The following is a 16,156-nucleotide window of genomic DNA, read 5'->3' on the forward strand; positions in this document are numbered from 1 at the left end:
GTTCTTAAGACACCCGTCCCCTTTGATTAACAAGACCTTTTTGGCTTTGTTCTGAACGATGTGTAGATTGCCAGAGCATGCCCAGCCATGGCACCCCGGTGAAGACTGAGGGCAGAGGAGAGGGATGTCTCCTGGTGCTCCGGTCACTGACATCTGGACTTTCCCAGCAAGGTCAGTATCACACCCTGTGTGCCTCTGGGTCTTGCCCTGACCAGGAAGTGTTCAGAATCAGATCACAGCTCCCTCGTCATTCAAACTCTTCAATGACTTCCCAATTGCTCTGCAGACACATACTAAGATGTTTAACAAGGCCGACAGTGGCCCATGGGTTCTGGCCTGGACACTGGACCTTTGAGCATGTTCCTAAAGCCAGGGCCACGTTCCACACCAGGAATCTCAGGGTGGATGGCATAGCTGGGACCAGACAGACCCCAGTTCACTCTCCCCAGATCACAGTTCAGCCCTGATAAGATACTGAGAGAGAGAATGAGAAAAGGCAAATATCCAGAAAACAAACCTGAAACTCTGCCAGAAGTGTGTCCTCGCTGGTCAAAGAGACCAGCGAAGACCTGGCGTCAGAGTCCAGGGGCCAGTTGGTGGGCTTCCCATTATGTTGGCCCCTGCAACCCCAAAGGAAAACAGAAAGAGAGCATGGTGGGGTTGCTTCGAAGCCAGAGAGCTGGTGAATATAATTTCCCAGGTGCTGGAAGGCAGCTCTGTTTTTTTTGTTTTTTGGGGTTTTTTTGCGGTACGCGGGCCTCTCACTGTTGTGGCCCCTCCCGTTGCGGAGCACAGGCTCTGGACGCGCAGGCTCAGTGGCCATGGCTCACAGGCCCAGCCGCTCCGCGGCATGTGGGATCTTCCCGGACCGGGGCACGAACCCGTGTCCCCTGCATCGGCAGGCGGACTCTCAACCACTGCGCCACCAGGGAAGCCCGGCAGCTCTGTTTGAGGGCCGTAGCAGCAGCAAAATAAAAAGGTTTACACAGCTGGCCCCTCCTCCTCCTCTTTGTCTAGCATCAGGGGCTGTTCCTTTAGCTCCTGGCACCGGCCTCAGAGGTCCAGGGAGTCCGATGTCATGGCTATGCATGTAACGGTGCTCCCGGGGTTATACAGGGCCGTGGTCCCGACTTCACTTTCCCAAGTCAGCTCTGGTGACCCTCCCAACTAGTCCAAATCCCTCTTATGGCTCCAGGACCCCTCTTGGGTGTCAGGGCATAAGTGATCAGTAGCTGTCTCTCTCTCTAGACTAGCCGTAGCTGCTTTTCTGCGGGTTCAGTTTTTCAATGTTATAACCCTACTTGATGGCCCGAGTCCTGACACAGAGGACGTGCTCAATAAATAAGTGCTGAGTTCCTATTTTCTGAGCCCCACCTCCCACCTTGAGCTGTCAGCTCTGGTGCACTGTCTCCAGAAGCATAAATTACCTCTGCGTTAGCACTTTGTCTGCCTTGGAACAGGGACAGTTGGTGCTGAATGACTGCAGCCTAGAGCTAAAAAGCCCCCAAGGCCACTTCCCTGCACATCGGACTCCAGGCATCACTGAGACAAAGGAGCTGTCCCACCGTCCCACCTTTCACACGTGGTTGTCCTTTCTTAACATCTCTTTCCCTTTTGAACTACCCTTGATGCTCATTGGTACCCAAATCCAGGAACATAAAGTTATGCGGTGGGTGAGGATGACGAGGGAGAGGGATGAGGGAGGCAGGTGTGTGGGCGTTGCCAGTGGGCATGCCACGGTGGTGCTCAACTACGTCCCTGTCACCTAACGTCCTCCCTGAACTGATGGCCTTCAGCCAGGAGTCCAGTATTTCATGAATATGCTGAGCAAAAAGCTGTTTTCTGCTAACTGAATCATATTTTTCAATCACCTGCTATCACTGAACATGAAAATGAATTCTCATACAAAGAGATTTCGTGCCTAGTGAGAGAGTGGCATGGACATACATATTCATACACACACTACCAAATGTAAAACAGATAGCTAGTGGGAAACAGCCGCATAGCACAGGGAGATCAGCTGGGTGTTTTGTGACCACCTAGAGGGGTGGGGTAGGGAGGGTGGGAGGGAGGCACAAGAGGGAGGAGATATGGGGATATATGTATATGTATAACTGATTCACTTTGTTTTACAGCAGAAACTAACACACCATTGTAAAGCAATTTTACTCCAATAAAGATGTTAAAAAAAGTGAAGTACAATATAGATACAAAAAAAAAAGTAGCAATGACCATTAAAGGAGAGTTTGTTACAGTATTGTAAATCAACTACACCCCAATATAAAATAAAAATTAAATTTAAAAAAAGAGATTTCATCCCTAAGATATAATACAAATCACAATAATAATATACCAAGCTTATTTTAATCATATCCTTGGAAAACTAGATACTTCTGATAAAGATTAGTAAAAATCACTCCATATACGAACACAGTACCAAAACTCTAAAGGATTGCTAAATCCTGGTCTTCCTTTGGGATGAGCCACGCACCCTTACCTTGAGTGGCCTACCTTTGTAGCCTATGGAAAATACTTTCTTTTAAACTCTGATGGTTTAGTCTGTCTCTTCTAAAGTCTGTGAATCTGTTCTGGTTGTTGTTACACAGCCCAGATTCTGGGAGATTAAGAGCACCTCAGTATTTTTATAAAGAAGGTGAGCTTATCTTGACCATAAAGATTGTTTCCATGACATGATTTTCCAGGTGTTGACACAGCAGCTCTATTCTGTCTAATTTAACAGATCTCATCTATGTGTAGGGAGGTGCTCGTGTTCTGTTGGCCACTGGGTCCAGCACAAATCCCATGCTGGGGTGGGCACCTCAAGCTTCAGCCTTGCTAGAGAGAACATCGACAGCTGAGAGTCACTGTGATGTGTCTCTCCGTGGTAACTTAAGGATTTATTGACATCATCGTCCTATTATTTTTTTAATTAATTTTTATTGGAGTGTGGTTGCTTTACAATGTTGCATTAGCCTCCACTGCACAACAAAATGAATCAGCCATACACATACAGATATCCCCTCGCTTTTGGACTTCCCTCCCATTTAGGTCACCACAGTGCATTAGGTAGAGTTCCCTATGCTACACAGTATGTTCCCATCAGTTGTCTATTTTATGAGCCAGCTATCTAATACTGTTCTAACAGAAGACATTATTTTATTCCATTTAATTTATTTATTTTTGCAGCCTTTAAGATGCCAGAGTCCTCAAGGGACGCCAGATGGCAACCAAGTTCTTGTACGTATGAAGATCCCCAGCTGAGAACAGGAACTGGGAAATCTCCATTTGAGCCCGTTTTCTATTCCCTGCTTCCTTCCCCTACCCCCATTCTCACTACTGTGGAAACTCCCAAAGTCACAGCAATAGTGAGTTTTCCCTTGGCTACTGGAGCTCAAATTAAAACACCAGTGCATTCCAGTGGGAAAGGGGTGGGTGGTGAATAAACAGGTGAAATTTCCTGATCCTGAGCCATATCCAGGGGATTTCTAGCTCGATTGGAAGTGCATATCCCCACCCTAGCCTAATTTTTAACAGTCAGAGAGATTCTACCTCCCATTTCCCCCTTCCCCACCTCGAATGGTATCTGTCAGGCTTCCTGGGCTTCTCTGTTGTCTAACTTCTGAAGGTCACAGCATAGAACACTTCAGTTGTCAGCAAAAAACTAAAACTCTGTGCCCCCAGCCGCATAGTCTCTAGCGAGGGAGGGAGCATATTTCCTCATAGCGGGGAGGAGAGAAGCAGGCAGAGTCCTCATCTCCCAGCTGTGTCTCTTCTATCTGCTCAGCATCAGGGCCGGTCCTGAAACGGGAGCAGAAAGCACAAAATGCATTACAGCCCACAGCACCGCTCTCAGAACCAATGCCACCATCCTGGCAACGGGCCACACGGAGATCTGCAGTCTCCCACCACCTTCCTTACAGACCAAACACAGCCATAGACCTGACTGCCACAGCTGGAAGGGGAGCATCGCCAAGGCACACATCCTACCTGTCATTTCCACCGTCCACGAAGGAAAGGTAGTCCTGGTCATCAACAAAGGCAGCATTCTCTGGAGGGTAGATGGTGTAGTACTGAGGAGGGCTTGGCATGGTGGCCACCATCCCTCCAGATGGTATGAGGCCACACGGGTTCACCACTGGCTGCAGGTAGGTGGTGTTCATCCCCATGGGCTCTTGAGAGCCATAAGGGGGAGGGATGTACTGCACCACGGTGGCCCCATGGAAGGTGATGGGTTGGTTGATACCAGTGAAAACAAACGATTGTCCTCCTGCCATCTGCTCTGAGTCCGGGAGCCTCTCCTCACTTTCTCTGCACAATTGGCAAGAGAGCATTTTGAACTTGCAGATGGCAATCAGGATGAATGTCACCCCCACTGACAGCAGGATGGGCCCAAGGAGCTGGGTCCATTCAAAGTGGGAGGCTCCTTGGTGTTTGATCCAGCCCATGATGGTGAACGTGATCCCCACCAGTCCCAGGAAGATGCCTGAGAAGAGCAAGGTGGCCCCCGCCTTGTCGTCATCCGACACCTGGATGTCAGCAGTACTGGGTGTGTAAGGAGTGACCGAAAACACGTTGAGAGGGAAATCTTCCATGCGACCGCGGCCCTGCTCCATCATCCTTACACTGCTTCAAGGGGAAAGAGGTTGTGAGAGCTCCTGAGAGCAGAGCAAAGGCATCCCAGGTTCAGATTAGTTATGGAAGAACTTTGGGCTTCTGTGCTTAACAGAGTAGAACATGCAGAGCGCTGAACTTTGTTTAGAAGAATAAAGGTCTGAGAAATGAAGCCTGAATCTTTCTCATATATTGTCAACAATTGGAGGCCTCTGATTTGCAATTCAATGGCAAGCTCTCTCTCTTCCCATTCATTCACTCATTCAGAAAGTTTTTACTGAGCCCATCTTATGTGCCAGGCAGTACTTTTTTAGATGTGTTAGGCACTGCTCCAAGGCTCTGTTTGCATCCTACCCAAACCAAGATTGTAGAAATAGCAGAGGACCCCCCCCCCCCCAGGGCCTCTGGTTGTGCAGGGACCCTTGATGTGTCCACCACATGCTCAGGAATCTAACCCAACTTTCCTGCTGGGTCAGCTCACTAGAAACACAGACCTGTTTCATGACTGTCTGTTTTCCTTCCCACCCCAGGAATCCCTAGTTGTGATGACACTTAAACTCTCATGGCAGCTCTCACAAAGCTCTGAGGTCCTGCTCTTTCCTGGCCAGCTCCAAGTGCCTTGGCTTTCAGCATTTGGGGAACAATTCCAGCTGTGGGAGAGGAAAGACACCCTAGAGGCCTTTCCATGCACCACGTCATTGTCAGAGCATCAGGTATGACCTGGGGTCTCAGGGACACGCACTTCAGACCCTGGCTCGGTAGTGGCAGCACAGTCCCCAGTTTCCATCGTGAAGTAAACAGCTGGATTTTCAAGTCTGCTGTGTTTTGCAACCAAACCCAAGCTGATTTCAAGAAGAAAACTTGCCCTTCAATGACATGATCTGTCATTCATAACTACAGAACTTCAGAAGAGCCCCAACCAATTTCGTCCTCCACAGAATAGTAACTGTAGCCCTGTAACTTTCCTAGACAGATCTTCTCCAAACAGATGTGTCTCTTCAGGGGTTAAATATTATATCAGCTCCCTTTTGCAGGCATGAGCTCAAGGTCCAGGAGGAGTTGCCCTCTTGCCCTAGGGCAGGGCTTCCCAAACTTGCCTGATGATAAAAATCACCTGGGCCACTTTTTTTAAATGGCAGCATGTGAGTTCCCAACTCAGTTCAACAGAACCAACATTTCCAAGGGAGAGTAAGTGCCTCAGGTGGTTCTTATCATCAGAAATCTTTGGAAACCCTACGTTTATCCCAAGTGCTCCTGGGAAACCAGGGGACTTTTTTCCCTTCCAAAATGCCTCTCCCTGCTACAGGACAAGGCTGGTGATCTTCAACTTCACTGCCAAACAGAAGGGAAAGCAAGCAGGTGACCCCCTCAGGTATCTCCCCGTGCGTGTCCTCCAGCAGCAAGGATGGAGTGGTGTTGCAGTAGGAGGGGTCTGCCCCTTTTCCCACTGGGATAGATCAGAGATCCAGGGGAGCCAACTTTTCTCTTTAATCATAAAAATTCTGGTCAGCTAGGCTGACATTCTTTTCAGGCTCTTAACCCCTGAAAGTCCCCGGCATTTAGAAAGAGCTAGGCTCTCCAAATTGTTCTTCTAAACCACTCAGTTTATGTTTCGCATTTGTCTTTAGCTACATCCATTTGCAATTACGACAACTGGGAACACTGAAAGAGCAGGGGGAGAGAGAGCACCTTCCTCTAAACAGCTCGTGAATCCAAAACTGGAATGGCTTTCAGAGCAGACTGGTGAGGAAATTCTAGTTATACTTCCTTTTTATTTTATTTTATTTTATTTATATTTTATTGAGGCATAGTTGATTTATTATATTAGTTTCAGGTGTACAACAAAGTGATTCAAAATTTTACAGATTATACTCCATTTAAAGTCATTATAGAATATTGGCTATATTGCCTCTGCTGTACAATATATCCATGTAGCTTATTTATTTAATACATAGTAGTTTGTACCTCTTAATCCCCTTCCTGTGTCTTGTCCCTTCCCCCTTTCCCTCTCCCTACTGGTAACCACTGGTTTGTTCTCTATATCTGTGAATCTGTTTCTGTTATTCATTCATATGTTTTATTTTTTAGATTCCACATATAAATGATAACATACAGTATTTGTCTTTCTCTGTCTGACTTATTTCACTAAGCATAATACCCTCCAACTCCATCCATGCTGTTGCAGATGGCAAAATTTCATTCATTTTTATGGCTGGGTAATATTCCATTGTATATATGTATACCACATCTTCTTTATCTATTGATCTATTCATGAACACTTAGGTTGCTTCCATATCTTGGCTATTGCAAATAATGCTGCTCTGAACATTAGGGTGCATGTATCTTTTATATTGAAGTATAGTTGATTTACAATGTTGTGTTAGTTTCAAGTGTACAGCAAAGTGATTTAGTTATATACATATATGTGTATGTATTTTCAGATTATTTTCCATTATAGGTTATTACAAGATATTGAATATTGTTCCCTGGGCTATACAGTAAATCCTTGTTGCTTATTTTATGTATAGAAGTGTGTATCTGTTAACCCCATACTCCTAATTTATCCCTCTCCCCGCACCCCGCACCTTCCTCTTTGGTAACCATAAGTTTGTTTTCTATGTCTGTAAGTCAGTTTCTGTTTTGTGTCTTTTTGAATTAGTGTTTTCATTTTCTTTGGATATATACCCAAAGAATTGCTGGGTCATAGGGTAGTTCTATTTTTAGTTCTTTGAGGAACCTCTGTCATGTTTCCACAGTGGCTGCACCAGTTTACATTCCCACCAACAGTGTACAAGGGTTCCCTTTTCTTCACATCCTCATTAACATTTGTTATTTGTATTCTTTTTGATGATAGCCATCCTGACAACTGTGAGGTGATATCTCATTGTGGTTTTGATTTGCGTTTCTCTGATGATTAGTGATGTTGAGCATATTTTCATGTGCAGATTGGCCAGGTGGTCATTTGGAAAAAATGTCTACTTAGGTCTTCTGCCCATTTTTCTATTGGGTTATTTGTTTTTTAATATTAAGTTGTATAAGCCATTTATATATTTTGGATATTAACCCTTTATTGGTCATATCATTTGCAAATATTTCCTTCCATTCAGTAGGTTGTCTTTTTGTTTTGTCAATGGTTTCCTTTGCTGTGCAAAAGCTTTTAAGTACCATTTGTATATTTTTGTTTCCTTTAACTTAGGAGACAGATTCAAAACAACTATTACTATGATTTATGTCAAAGAGTGTTCTGCATCTGTTTTCTTCTAGGAATTTTGTGGTTTCTGGTCTTACATTTTGCTCTTTAATCTATTTTGAGTTTATTTTTGTATAAGGTATGAGAAAATGTTCTGATTTCATTGTTTTACATGTAGCTGTCCAGTTTCTCAGCACCACTTATTGAAGAAAATATCTTTTCCCCATTGTATATTCTTGCCTCCTTTGTCACAGATTAATTGACCATAAGTGTGTGGATTTATTTCTGGGCTTTTTATTCTGTTCCATTGTTCTATGTGTTTTTGTGCCAGTACCATATTGTTTTGATGACTGTATCTTTGTAGTATAGTCTGAAGTTAGGGAGCATGATACCTTCAGTGCTGTACTTCTTTCTCAAAATTGTTTTGTCTATTCAGGGTTTTTTGTGCTACCATACAAGTTTTAAAATCATTTTTTCTAGTTCTAGGATAAAGGCCATTGGTATTTTGATAGGGATTGAATTGAATCTGTAGATTGTCTTGGTAGTATAGTCATTTTAACAATATTTATTCTTTCAATCCATGAATACGGAATATCTTTCTACTTGTGTTGTCTTCCATTTCAGACATTCCAGACAGACAGACACTGTCTTCCATCAGTGTCTCATAGTTTTCTGAATATAGGTCTTTTACCTCCTTAGTTAGATTTATTCCTAGGTATTTTATTCTATTTAATGCAATTGTAAATCCTTAATTTCTCTTTCTCATAGTTTGTACTTAGAATATAGAAATGCAACAGATTTCTGTATATTTATTTTGTGTCCTGCAACTTTACCAAATTCATCAATGAGCTCTAGTAGTTTTTTTGTGGTGTCTTTTGGATTGTGTATGTATAGTATCCTGTCATCTGCAAAGAGCAACAGTTTTACTTCTTCCTTTCCAATTTGGATTCCTTTTTCTTATCTGATTGTTATGGCTAGAACTTCCAGTACTATGTTGAATAAAAGTGGCAAGAGTGGGCATCCTTGTCTTGTTCCTTATCTTAGAGGAAATGCTTTCAGCTTTTCACTGTTGAAAATGATGTGAGCTGTGGGCTTGTCGTATGTGGCCTTTATTACATTGAGATATGTTCCCTCTATACCCATTTTGTGGAGAGTTTTCATAATAAATGGGGGCTGAATTTTGTCAAAAGCTTTTTCTGCATCTATTGAGATGATTACATTATTTTTAATCTTCAGTTTGTTAACATGGTGTATCACCTTGATTGATTTGCAAATCTTGAACCATCCTTGCATCCCTGGGATAAATCTCATTTGATCATGGTGTATGGTCCTTTTAATATATTGTTGGATTGAGTTTGCTAATATTTTGTTGAGGATATTTGCATGTATGTTCATAGTGATATTGGCCTGTAATTTTCTTTCTTTCTTTTTTTTGTAATTTTCTTTTTTTGTGATATCTTTAGTATCAGGGTAATGCTGGCCTTGTAGAATGAGTTTAGGAGCATTCTTTCCTCTGCAAATTTTTGGAATAGTTTGAGAGGGATAGGTGTTAACTTTTCTCTAAGTGTTTGGTAGAGTTCATCTATGAAGCCATCTGGTACTGGACTTTTGTTTCTTGGGAGTTCTTTTATTATTATTATTACATATTCAGTTGCATTGCTGGTGATTTGTTTGTTCATATTTTCTATTTCTTCCTGGTTTAGTGTTGGGAGATTGTACATTTCTAGGGATTTTCCCATTTCTTCTAGGTTGTCCATTTGCTTGGTATATAGCTGTTCAAAGTAAGCTCTTATGATCCTTTGTATTTCTGTGGTGTCAGTTGTAACTTCTCCTTTTTCATTTTTGATTTCACTGATTTGGGCCCTCTCTGTTTGTTTCTTGATGAGTCTGGCTAAAGGTTTATCAATTTTGCTTATGTTTTCAAAGAATCAGCTCTTAGTTTCTTTCTTTCTTTCTTTCTTTCTTTGTCTCTATTTCATTTGTTTCTGCTCTGATCTTTATGATTTTTTTTCCTTCTACTAACTTCTGGTTTTGTTTGTTCTTCTTTTTCTAGTTCCTTTAAGTGTAAGATTAGGTTGTTTATTTGATATTTATTTCCTGAGTGGGCATGTATCCCTATAAACTTTCCTCTTAGAACTGCTTTTGCTGCATCCCATAGATTTTTGATCATTGTGTTTTCATTTTCATTTGTCTCCAGGTATTTTTAAATTTCTTCTCTGATTTCTTCAGTGATCCATTTGTTGTTTAGTAGCATATTATTTAGCCTGCATGTGTTTGTGTTTTTGCAGTTTTTTCTTGTAGTTGATTTCTAGTCTCATAGCATTGTTGTTGGAAAAGATGCTTCATATGATTTCAGTTTTCTTAAATTTACTGATACATTTTTGTGGTCTAGCATGTGATCTATCCTGGAAGAATGTTCCATGTGCACTTGAACAGAACGTGTATTCTGCTGCTTTTGAATGGAATGTTCTATCAATTAAGTCCCTCTGGCCTAATGTGTCATTTAAGGCCAGTGTTTCCTTATTGATTTTCTGTCTGGATGATGTGTCCATTGATGTAAATGGTGTGTTAAAATCTTCTATTATTATTGTGTTACTGTCAATTTCTCACTTTATATCTGTTAATGTTTGCTTTATGTATTTACGTACTCCTGTGTTGGATGCCTATATATTTACAATTGTTTTATCTTCTTCTTAGATTGATCTCTTGATCATTACATAATGTTCTTCTTTGTATCTTGTGATAGTCTTGTTTTAAAGTTTATTTTGCCTGATATAAGTATTGCTACCCCAGCTTTCTTTTGATTTCTATTTGCATGGAATACCTTTTTCTATTCCCTCACTTTCAGTCTGTGTGTGTCTTTAGATCTGAAGTGAGTCTCTTGTAGAGTCACTATATATATATGGGTATATAAGTAGTATATGTATATGTGGGTCTTGTTTTTGTATCCATTCAGCCACTCTCTGTCTTTTGATTGGAGCATTTAGTCTATTTACAGTTAAAGTAATTATTGATAGGTATGTACTTATTGCCATTTGGGGGGATTGCTTTTGTAGTTCTTTTTTGTTCTCTTCTTCTTTTGTTCTTCCCTTGTGATTTGATGACTATATTTAGTGTTATGTTTGGATTCCTCTCTCTTTTTTGTGTGTATATTATAGATTTTTGGTTTTTGGTTACCATGAGGTTTATATATAGCAATCTCTTTCTAGATTGATGGGTGGATAGATAGATAGATAGATAGATAGATACAGATATGATTATTTTAAGTTGCTGATCCCTTAGTTTCAAACACATTTTAACAATTCTGCATTTTTACTCCCCCTCATGATTACTGGTTTTGACATATCTTTTTGTTTTCTGTATCCCTTAACTACTTATTACAGACATAGACAAGTTTACTACTTTTGTCTTTTAACCTTCTTACTAGCTCTGTACATGGTTGATTTACCACCTTCACTGTATATTTGCCTTTACCAGTGAGCTTTTTCCTTTTGTAATTTTCATGTTACTAGTTGTGGCCTTTTCTTTTTCACTTAGAGAACTCCCTTTAATACTCCTTGCAAAGCTGATTTGGTGGTAATGAACTCTTTAAGCTTTTGCTTCTCTGTAATCTGAATGAAAGCCTTGCCAGATAGAGTATTCTTGGTTGTAGGTTTTCCCCTTTCATCACTTTAAATCTATCGTGTCAGTTCCCTCTGGCCTGCACAGTTTCTACTGAAAAGTCAGGCGATAGACTTATGGGCATTCCCTTGTACATAACTTGTTGCTTTTTCCTTGCTGCTTTTAATATTCTCTCTTTATCTTTACTTTTTGCTACTTTAATTACAGTGTGTCTTGGTGTGGTCCCTTTGGGGTTGATCCTATTGGGAATTCTTTGTGATTCCTGGACCTGAATGTCTGTTTCCTTTCCCAAGTTAGGGAAGTTTTCAGCTATTAAGATATGATGTTTTCAAATATGTTCTCTGCCCCTTTCACTCTCTCTTCTCCTTCTGGGACCCCTATAATGTGAATGGTAGTACGCTTGATGTTGTCTCAGAAGACTCTTATGCTTTCTTCATTTCTTTTTATTCTTTTTTCTGTGATTTCCACTACTCTGTCTTCCAGCTCACTGATCCATTCCTCTGTATCATTTAATTTATTGTTGATTCCTTCTAATGTATATTTCATTTCAGGCATTGTATTCGTAGGCTCTATTTGCTTCTTCTTTATACTTTCTAATGCTTTGTAAAACTTCTCACTGTGTTCATCCATTCTTCTCCCAAGTTCTTTGAGCATCTTTATGATCATTACCTTGAACTCTTTATTGGATAGATTGCCTGTCTCCACGTCACCTAGTTCTTCTTCTGGGGTTTTATCTTGTTCCTTCAGTTGGAACATATTCCTTTGTTGCCTCATTTTTCCTAACTTTCTGTTTTTATTTATATGTATCTGGTAGGTCAGTTACATTTCCTGACATTGGAGAAGTGGCCTTTTGTAAGAGACATCCTAGGCATCCCAGCAGTGCACTTCCCTCTTGTCGCCAAAGCTATATGCTCTAGGGGTGCTCCGTATGTGAGCTGCCTGGGTCCTTCTGTTGTGGGGTCTGACTACAGTCTGGTAGGTGTGTCTGGCCTCCAGTCTGTTCAGTTGCCAGGCCCTGCTTTGTGCAGAGGCTGCCAGCTGCCGGTTAGTGGAGCCAGATCACAAGGCGACTGGCTGTGAACTCCAGGAGGTCCCAGGGCTAGTGTTGGTTCACTGGTGGGCAGAGCCAGGTTCTGGGGTGGGTAATTGTGGTGCCAGGATTTCCAGATCTAGTGTCAGCCTGTTGGTGGGTGGGGCCAGTTCCTGACACAGCTGGCTGTGGGTTCCAGGGTGTCCCAATGCTGATAATGGCCCACTTGTGAGTGGGGCTAGATCTCAGCATGGCTGGATGAGGAGTCCAATGTACCTCAGAGCTGGTGTTGGCCTGCTGGTGGGTGGGACGGGGACCTGAGTTGTCCTAGAGCTGGAATTGGCCTGCCGGTGGACAGAGCCAGGGCTGCAGGGGTGCTGGGGCTGGTGTTAGCCTGCTGGTATGTTGGCTGAGTCCTGCAGTTGTCCTGAAGCCAGTGTCCACTTGCTGGTAGGTGGGGTTGGGGTCCAGGTGTTCCTGGGCCTTGTGCCTACCCACCAGTGGGTGAAGCCTGGTGCTGAGGCTACTGGCAGCCCACTGGCAGATTCAGGCCCTAGAATCTCTGGTTGCAGGGCCCAGGAGTCTCAGAGCTGGTGTCAGACCACTGGTGGGTGAGGCTGATTCCTGACACAGCTGGCTGTGGGGTCCAGGGTGTCCTGAAGCTTGTGTCCACCCACTGGTGAGTGGGGCCATATCCCAGGGCAGCTGGCTGAGGGGTCCAAGGTGTCTTTTTTTTTTTTTTTTGCAGTATGCAGGCCTCTCACTGCTGAAGCCTCTCCCACTGCGGAGCACAGGCTCCGGACGCACAGGCTCAGCGGCCATGGCTCACGGGCCCAGCCGCTCCACAGCACGTGGGATCTTCCCAGACCAGGGCACGAACCCGCGTCCCCTGCATTGGCAGGCGGACTCTCAACCACTGCGCCACCAGGGAAGCCCCCAAGGTGTCTTGTGTAGGGCGGCTGATGGGCAGGGTTGGGGCTCAGAAGGTCCTGGGCCTGGTTCTGGCTTGCTGGTGGGTAGGCTGGGTCCTGCCATAGCAGGCTGCAGGGCTGTGGTTATCCTGGAGCTGGTCCCTGCCCACTGTTGGGTGAGGCTGATCCCAAGTTAGATCCAGCTCACGGATGGGCAGGACTGGGGCGCAAGGGGTCCTGGGATTGGTGCCTTCCCACTGGGTCCTGGGGTCTCTGAGTGTAGGACCCTGGGGGTCCCGGGTCTAGTGCCTGTGCAGTGATATGTGAGGCCAAGCTGTGGGCCCTCCAGTAGACAGGGCTGTGTCCAGTGGTGGCTGTGTGTTTAGAAAGTCTTAAGGCTGCCTGCCTGCTGGCAGGTGGGGCTGTGCTTGGCCTGAGGCATCCCAGTACTGGTGCCTACAAGTTGGTAGGCAGTGGTGGGACTGGGTCCTGAGGCTAACAAGCTACTGGGAGGATTACAAAATGGAACTTGCCAGTGCCAGTGTCCACAAGCTCCCCGAAATAGCTCTTGTCAGTGTCTATGTCCCCAGGGTGAGCTCCAGTTGCTTCCTGCCACTCTAGGAAACTCTCCAAGGTCAGCAGGTGGGTTTGACCTAGATTCCTTTCAAATTACTGCTTCTGCCCTGGGTCTCAGAGTGTGTGAAATTTTGTGTGTGCCCTGTAAGAGTGGAGTCTCTACACAGCCCTCTGGGTCTCCCAATAGTAAGCCCCCCTGGTCTTCAAAGCCAAATGTTCTGAGGACTTGTCTTCCCCAGGCAGCACTCCCAGGCTGAGGAGTCCAACGTGGAGTTTAGACCCCTCACTCCTTGGGGAGAACCTCTGCAATCGTAATTATTCTCTCATTTGTGGGTCACCAACCTGGGGGCCTATGTCTTGAATATACCGCGACTCTGCCCCTCCTACATGTCTTGTTGTGGTTCTTTCTTTATACCTTTAGTTGTAGAAGATCTTTTCTGGTAGATTCCAGTCTTTCTCACCAATACTTGCTCTGTAAATAGCTGTAACTTTGGTGTGCCATGAGAGTAGGTAAGCTGAGTGTCTTCCTATTCTACCATCTTGTCTAAGCTCTCAATTCAGATCCCTCCACTTACACTTTCAAGGTCACCTTGACTCTGCCTCTCTCCCTAAAAACTCAAATTCTGTATATATATAGTAAATATCAATTTTTTAAAAAGCTAACAAGCTGAATTCAGTAGCATATTAAAAGTATTATACACCATGACCAACTGGGATTTATTCCTGGAATGCAAGAATGGTTCAGCATATGAAAACCAATCCGTGTAATACACTATATTGAAGGGAAAAGACCCCATAGGCTCATCTCAGTGCACACCAGGAAAAAAAAAAAGTGTTAAGATTTATTGAACACTTACAATGCATCAGGCACAATTCTAGATATTTAATGTACATGGTTTCATTTCATCCTTTTAACAACCAGGTTACAATCGAGAGAACTAGGCTGATTATTAAGCTGTTGTGACTCTGCTCCAAACCCACCCCTTGATACTTTGCTTTAGTTGAGACTCTGCCAAGAACAAATATTTCCCTTTGCCAGATGGCTCCATATTAGACTCTGCCAGTAGGGGGCACTAGAGGGAGCCTGCAAGGTGGGAGGAAGGAGACAGCAATTACAACTGATCCTTGAACCACAGGGGTTTGAACTGCATGGGTCTACTTATACTGGGATTTTTTCAATAGTAAATACTACAGTACTACACAATCTGCGGTTGGTTGAATCTGCAGATGCAGAACCACAGCTACAGGGAAACCACAGACACCACGGGCTGACTGTAAGTGATGCATGGGTTTTCAACTGCATGGAAGGTTGACATCCCTAACCACCCCACCACGTTGTACAAGGGTCAGCTGTACTACTTTGTCTTTTGCTTGCTGCTACTGGGTCCTGCCATAGCAGGCTGCAGGGCTGTGGTTATCCTGGAGCTGGTCCCTGTCCACTGTTGCATGAGCCTGATCCCAAGTTAGATCCAGCTCATGGATGGGCAGGACTGGGGCCCAAGGGGTCCTGGGATTAGTGCCTTCCCACTGGGTCCTGGGGTCTCTGGGTGTAGGACCCTGGGGGTCCCAGGTCTAGTGGGACCTAATATTAGTATTAATATTATTAATATTAGTGTTAATACTGTTAGTACTATTAATATTAGTATTAATATTATTAATATTAATTAATATTAATGTGTATAGCTGGAAGTGACCTTACTAGTGCACTTGGTTGGTTGATTGACACTTGGACTCTACAGTGGCTTGTATTCAATGAGGTTGAGATACCAGAAATTCTCTGGTCAGTGTCACCCCATCAGCAGTTCTTCATCCTGGTAGGAACAGTTCCAATTTCCGGTTTCCATTGCCAAACAATGCTCTCTCCTCAGAGGTTCTTTTTTTTTTAATAGATTACTGGTTTATTTTAAAAGGATATGACTCAGGAACAGCCAGACAGAAGAGATGCACTGGGCAAGGTATGGGGAAAGGTGCACAGAGCTCCCATCGTCTCTCGGAGTGCACCACTCTCCCCAAATCTCCACATGTTCACCAACCTAGAAGCTCTCTGGACCCTGTCCTTTTGGGCTTTTATGGCGGCTCCCCAGAGGTTCTTTATCCCAACTCCTGAGATGCCAGCACAAGTTGAATGGCATCCTTTATCCAGAAAGCAAGGCGCCAGCTCCATGGTGTCCCTTCTCTAAGTGTCTATATTCTAACGTAACTCCAGCTCCTTCCCTC

At 43.8% G+C, this 16,156-nt stretch overlaps 1 protein-coding gene and 1 long non-coding RNA gene across 2 annotated transcripts; one reads left to right on the plus strand and one right to left on the minus strand.

Annotated features, from left to right (window-relative positions):
- The first annotated feature begins 108 nt into the window (after window positions 1–108).
- Window positions 109–3,834, plus strand: LOC113613823 (uncharacterized). The gene is made up of 3 exons (XR_003430374.1): window positions 109–171; window positions 3,187–3,237; window positions 3,785–3,834. It is a non-coding gene; the product is annotated as an uncharacterized LOC113613823 (long non-coding RNA).
- Window positions 3,693–4,650, minus strand: TMEM174 (transmembrane protein 174). The gene is made up of 2 exons (XM_027094840.1): window positions 3,988–4,650; window positions 3,693–3,798 (listed from the first exon to the last, which is right to left on the minus strand). The coding sequence occupies exons 1-2, from the start codon at window positions 4,614–4,616 to the stop codon at window positions 3,693–3,695; spliced, it is 735 nt and encodes a 244-aa protein (XP_026950641.1). The 5' UTR covers window positions 4,617–4,650.
- Window positions 4,651–16,156: the final 11,506 nt, after the last annotated feature.

The sequence above is a fragment of the Aethalodelphis obliquidens genome, unplaced genomic scaffold (assembly GCF_003676395.1).
Source record: "Aethalodelphis obliquidens isolate GAN/ISIS:26980383/991018 unplaced genomic scaffold, ASM367639v1 scaffold4, whole genome shotgun sequence".
Classification (NCBI taxonomy): Eukaryota; Metazoa; Chordata; class Mammalia; order Artiodactyla; family Delphinidae; genus Aethalodelphis; species Aethalodelphis obliquidens.

Excerpts from the sequence above, each read along its gene's own strand:
- TMEM174 (XM_027094840.1), bottom strand. The coding sequence starts at position 4,616 with ATGATGGAGCAGGGCCGCGGTCGCATGGAAGATTTCCCTCTCAACGTG. Across the intron at positions 3,799-3,987 it reads GTGGACGGTGGAAATGACAG|GACCGGCCCTGATGCTGAGC; the intron begins GTAGGATGTGTG and ends CTCCCGTTTCAG.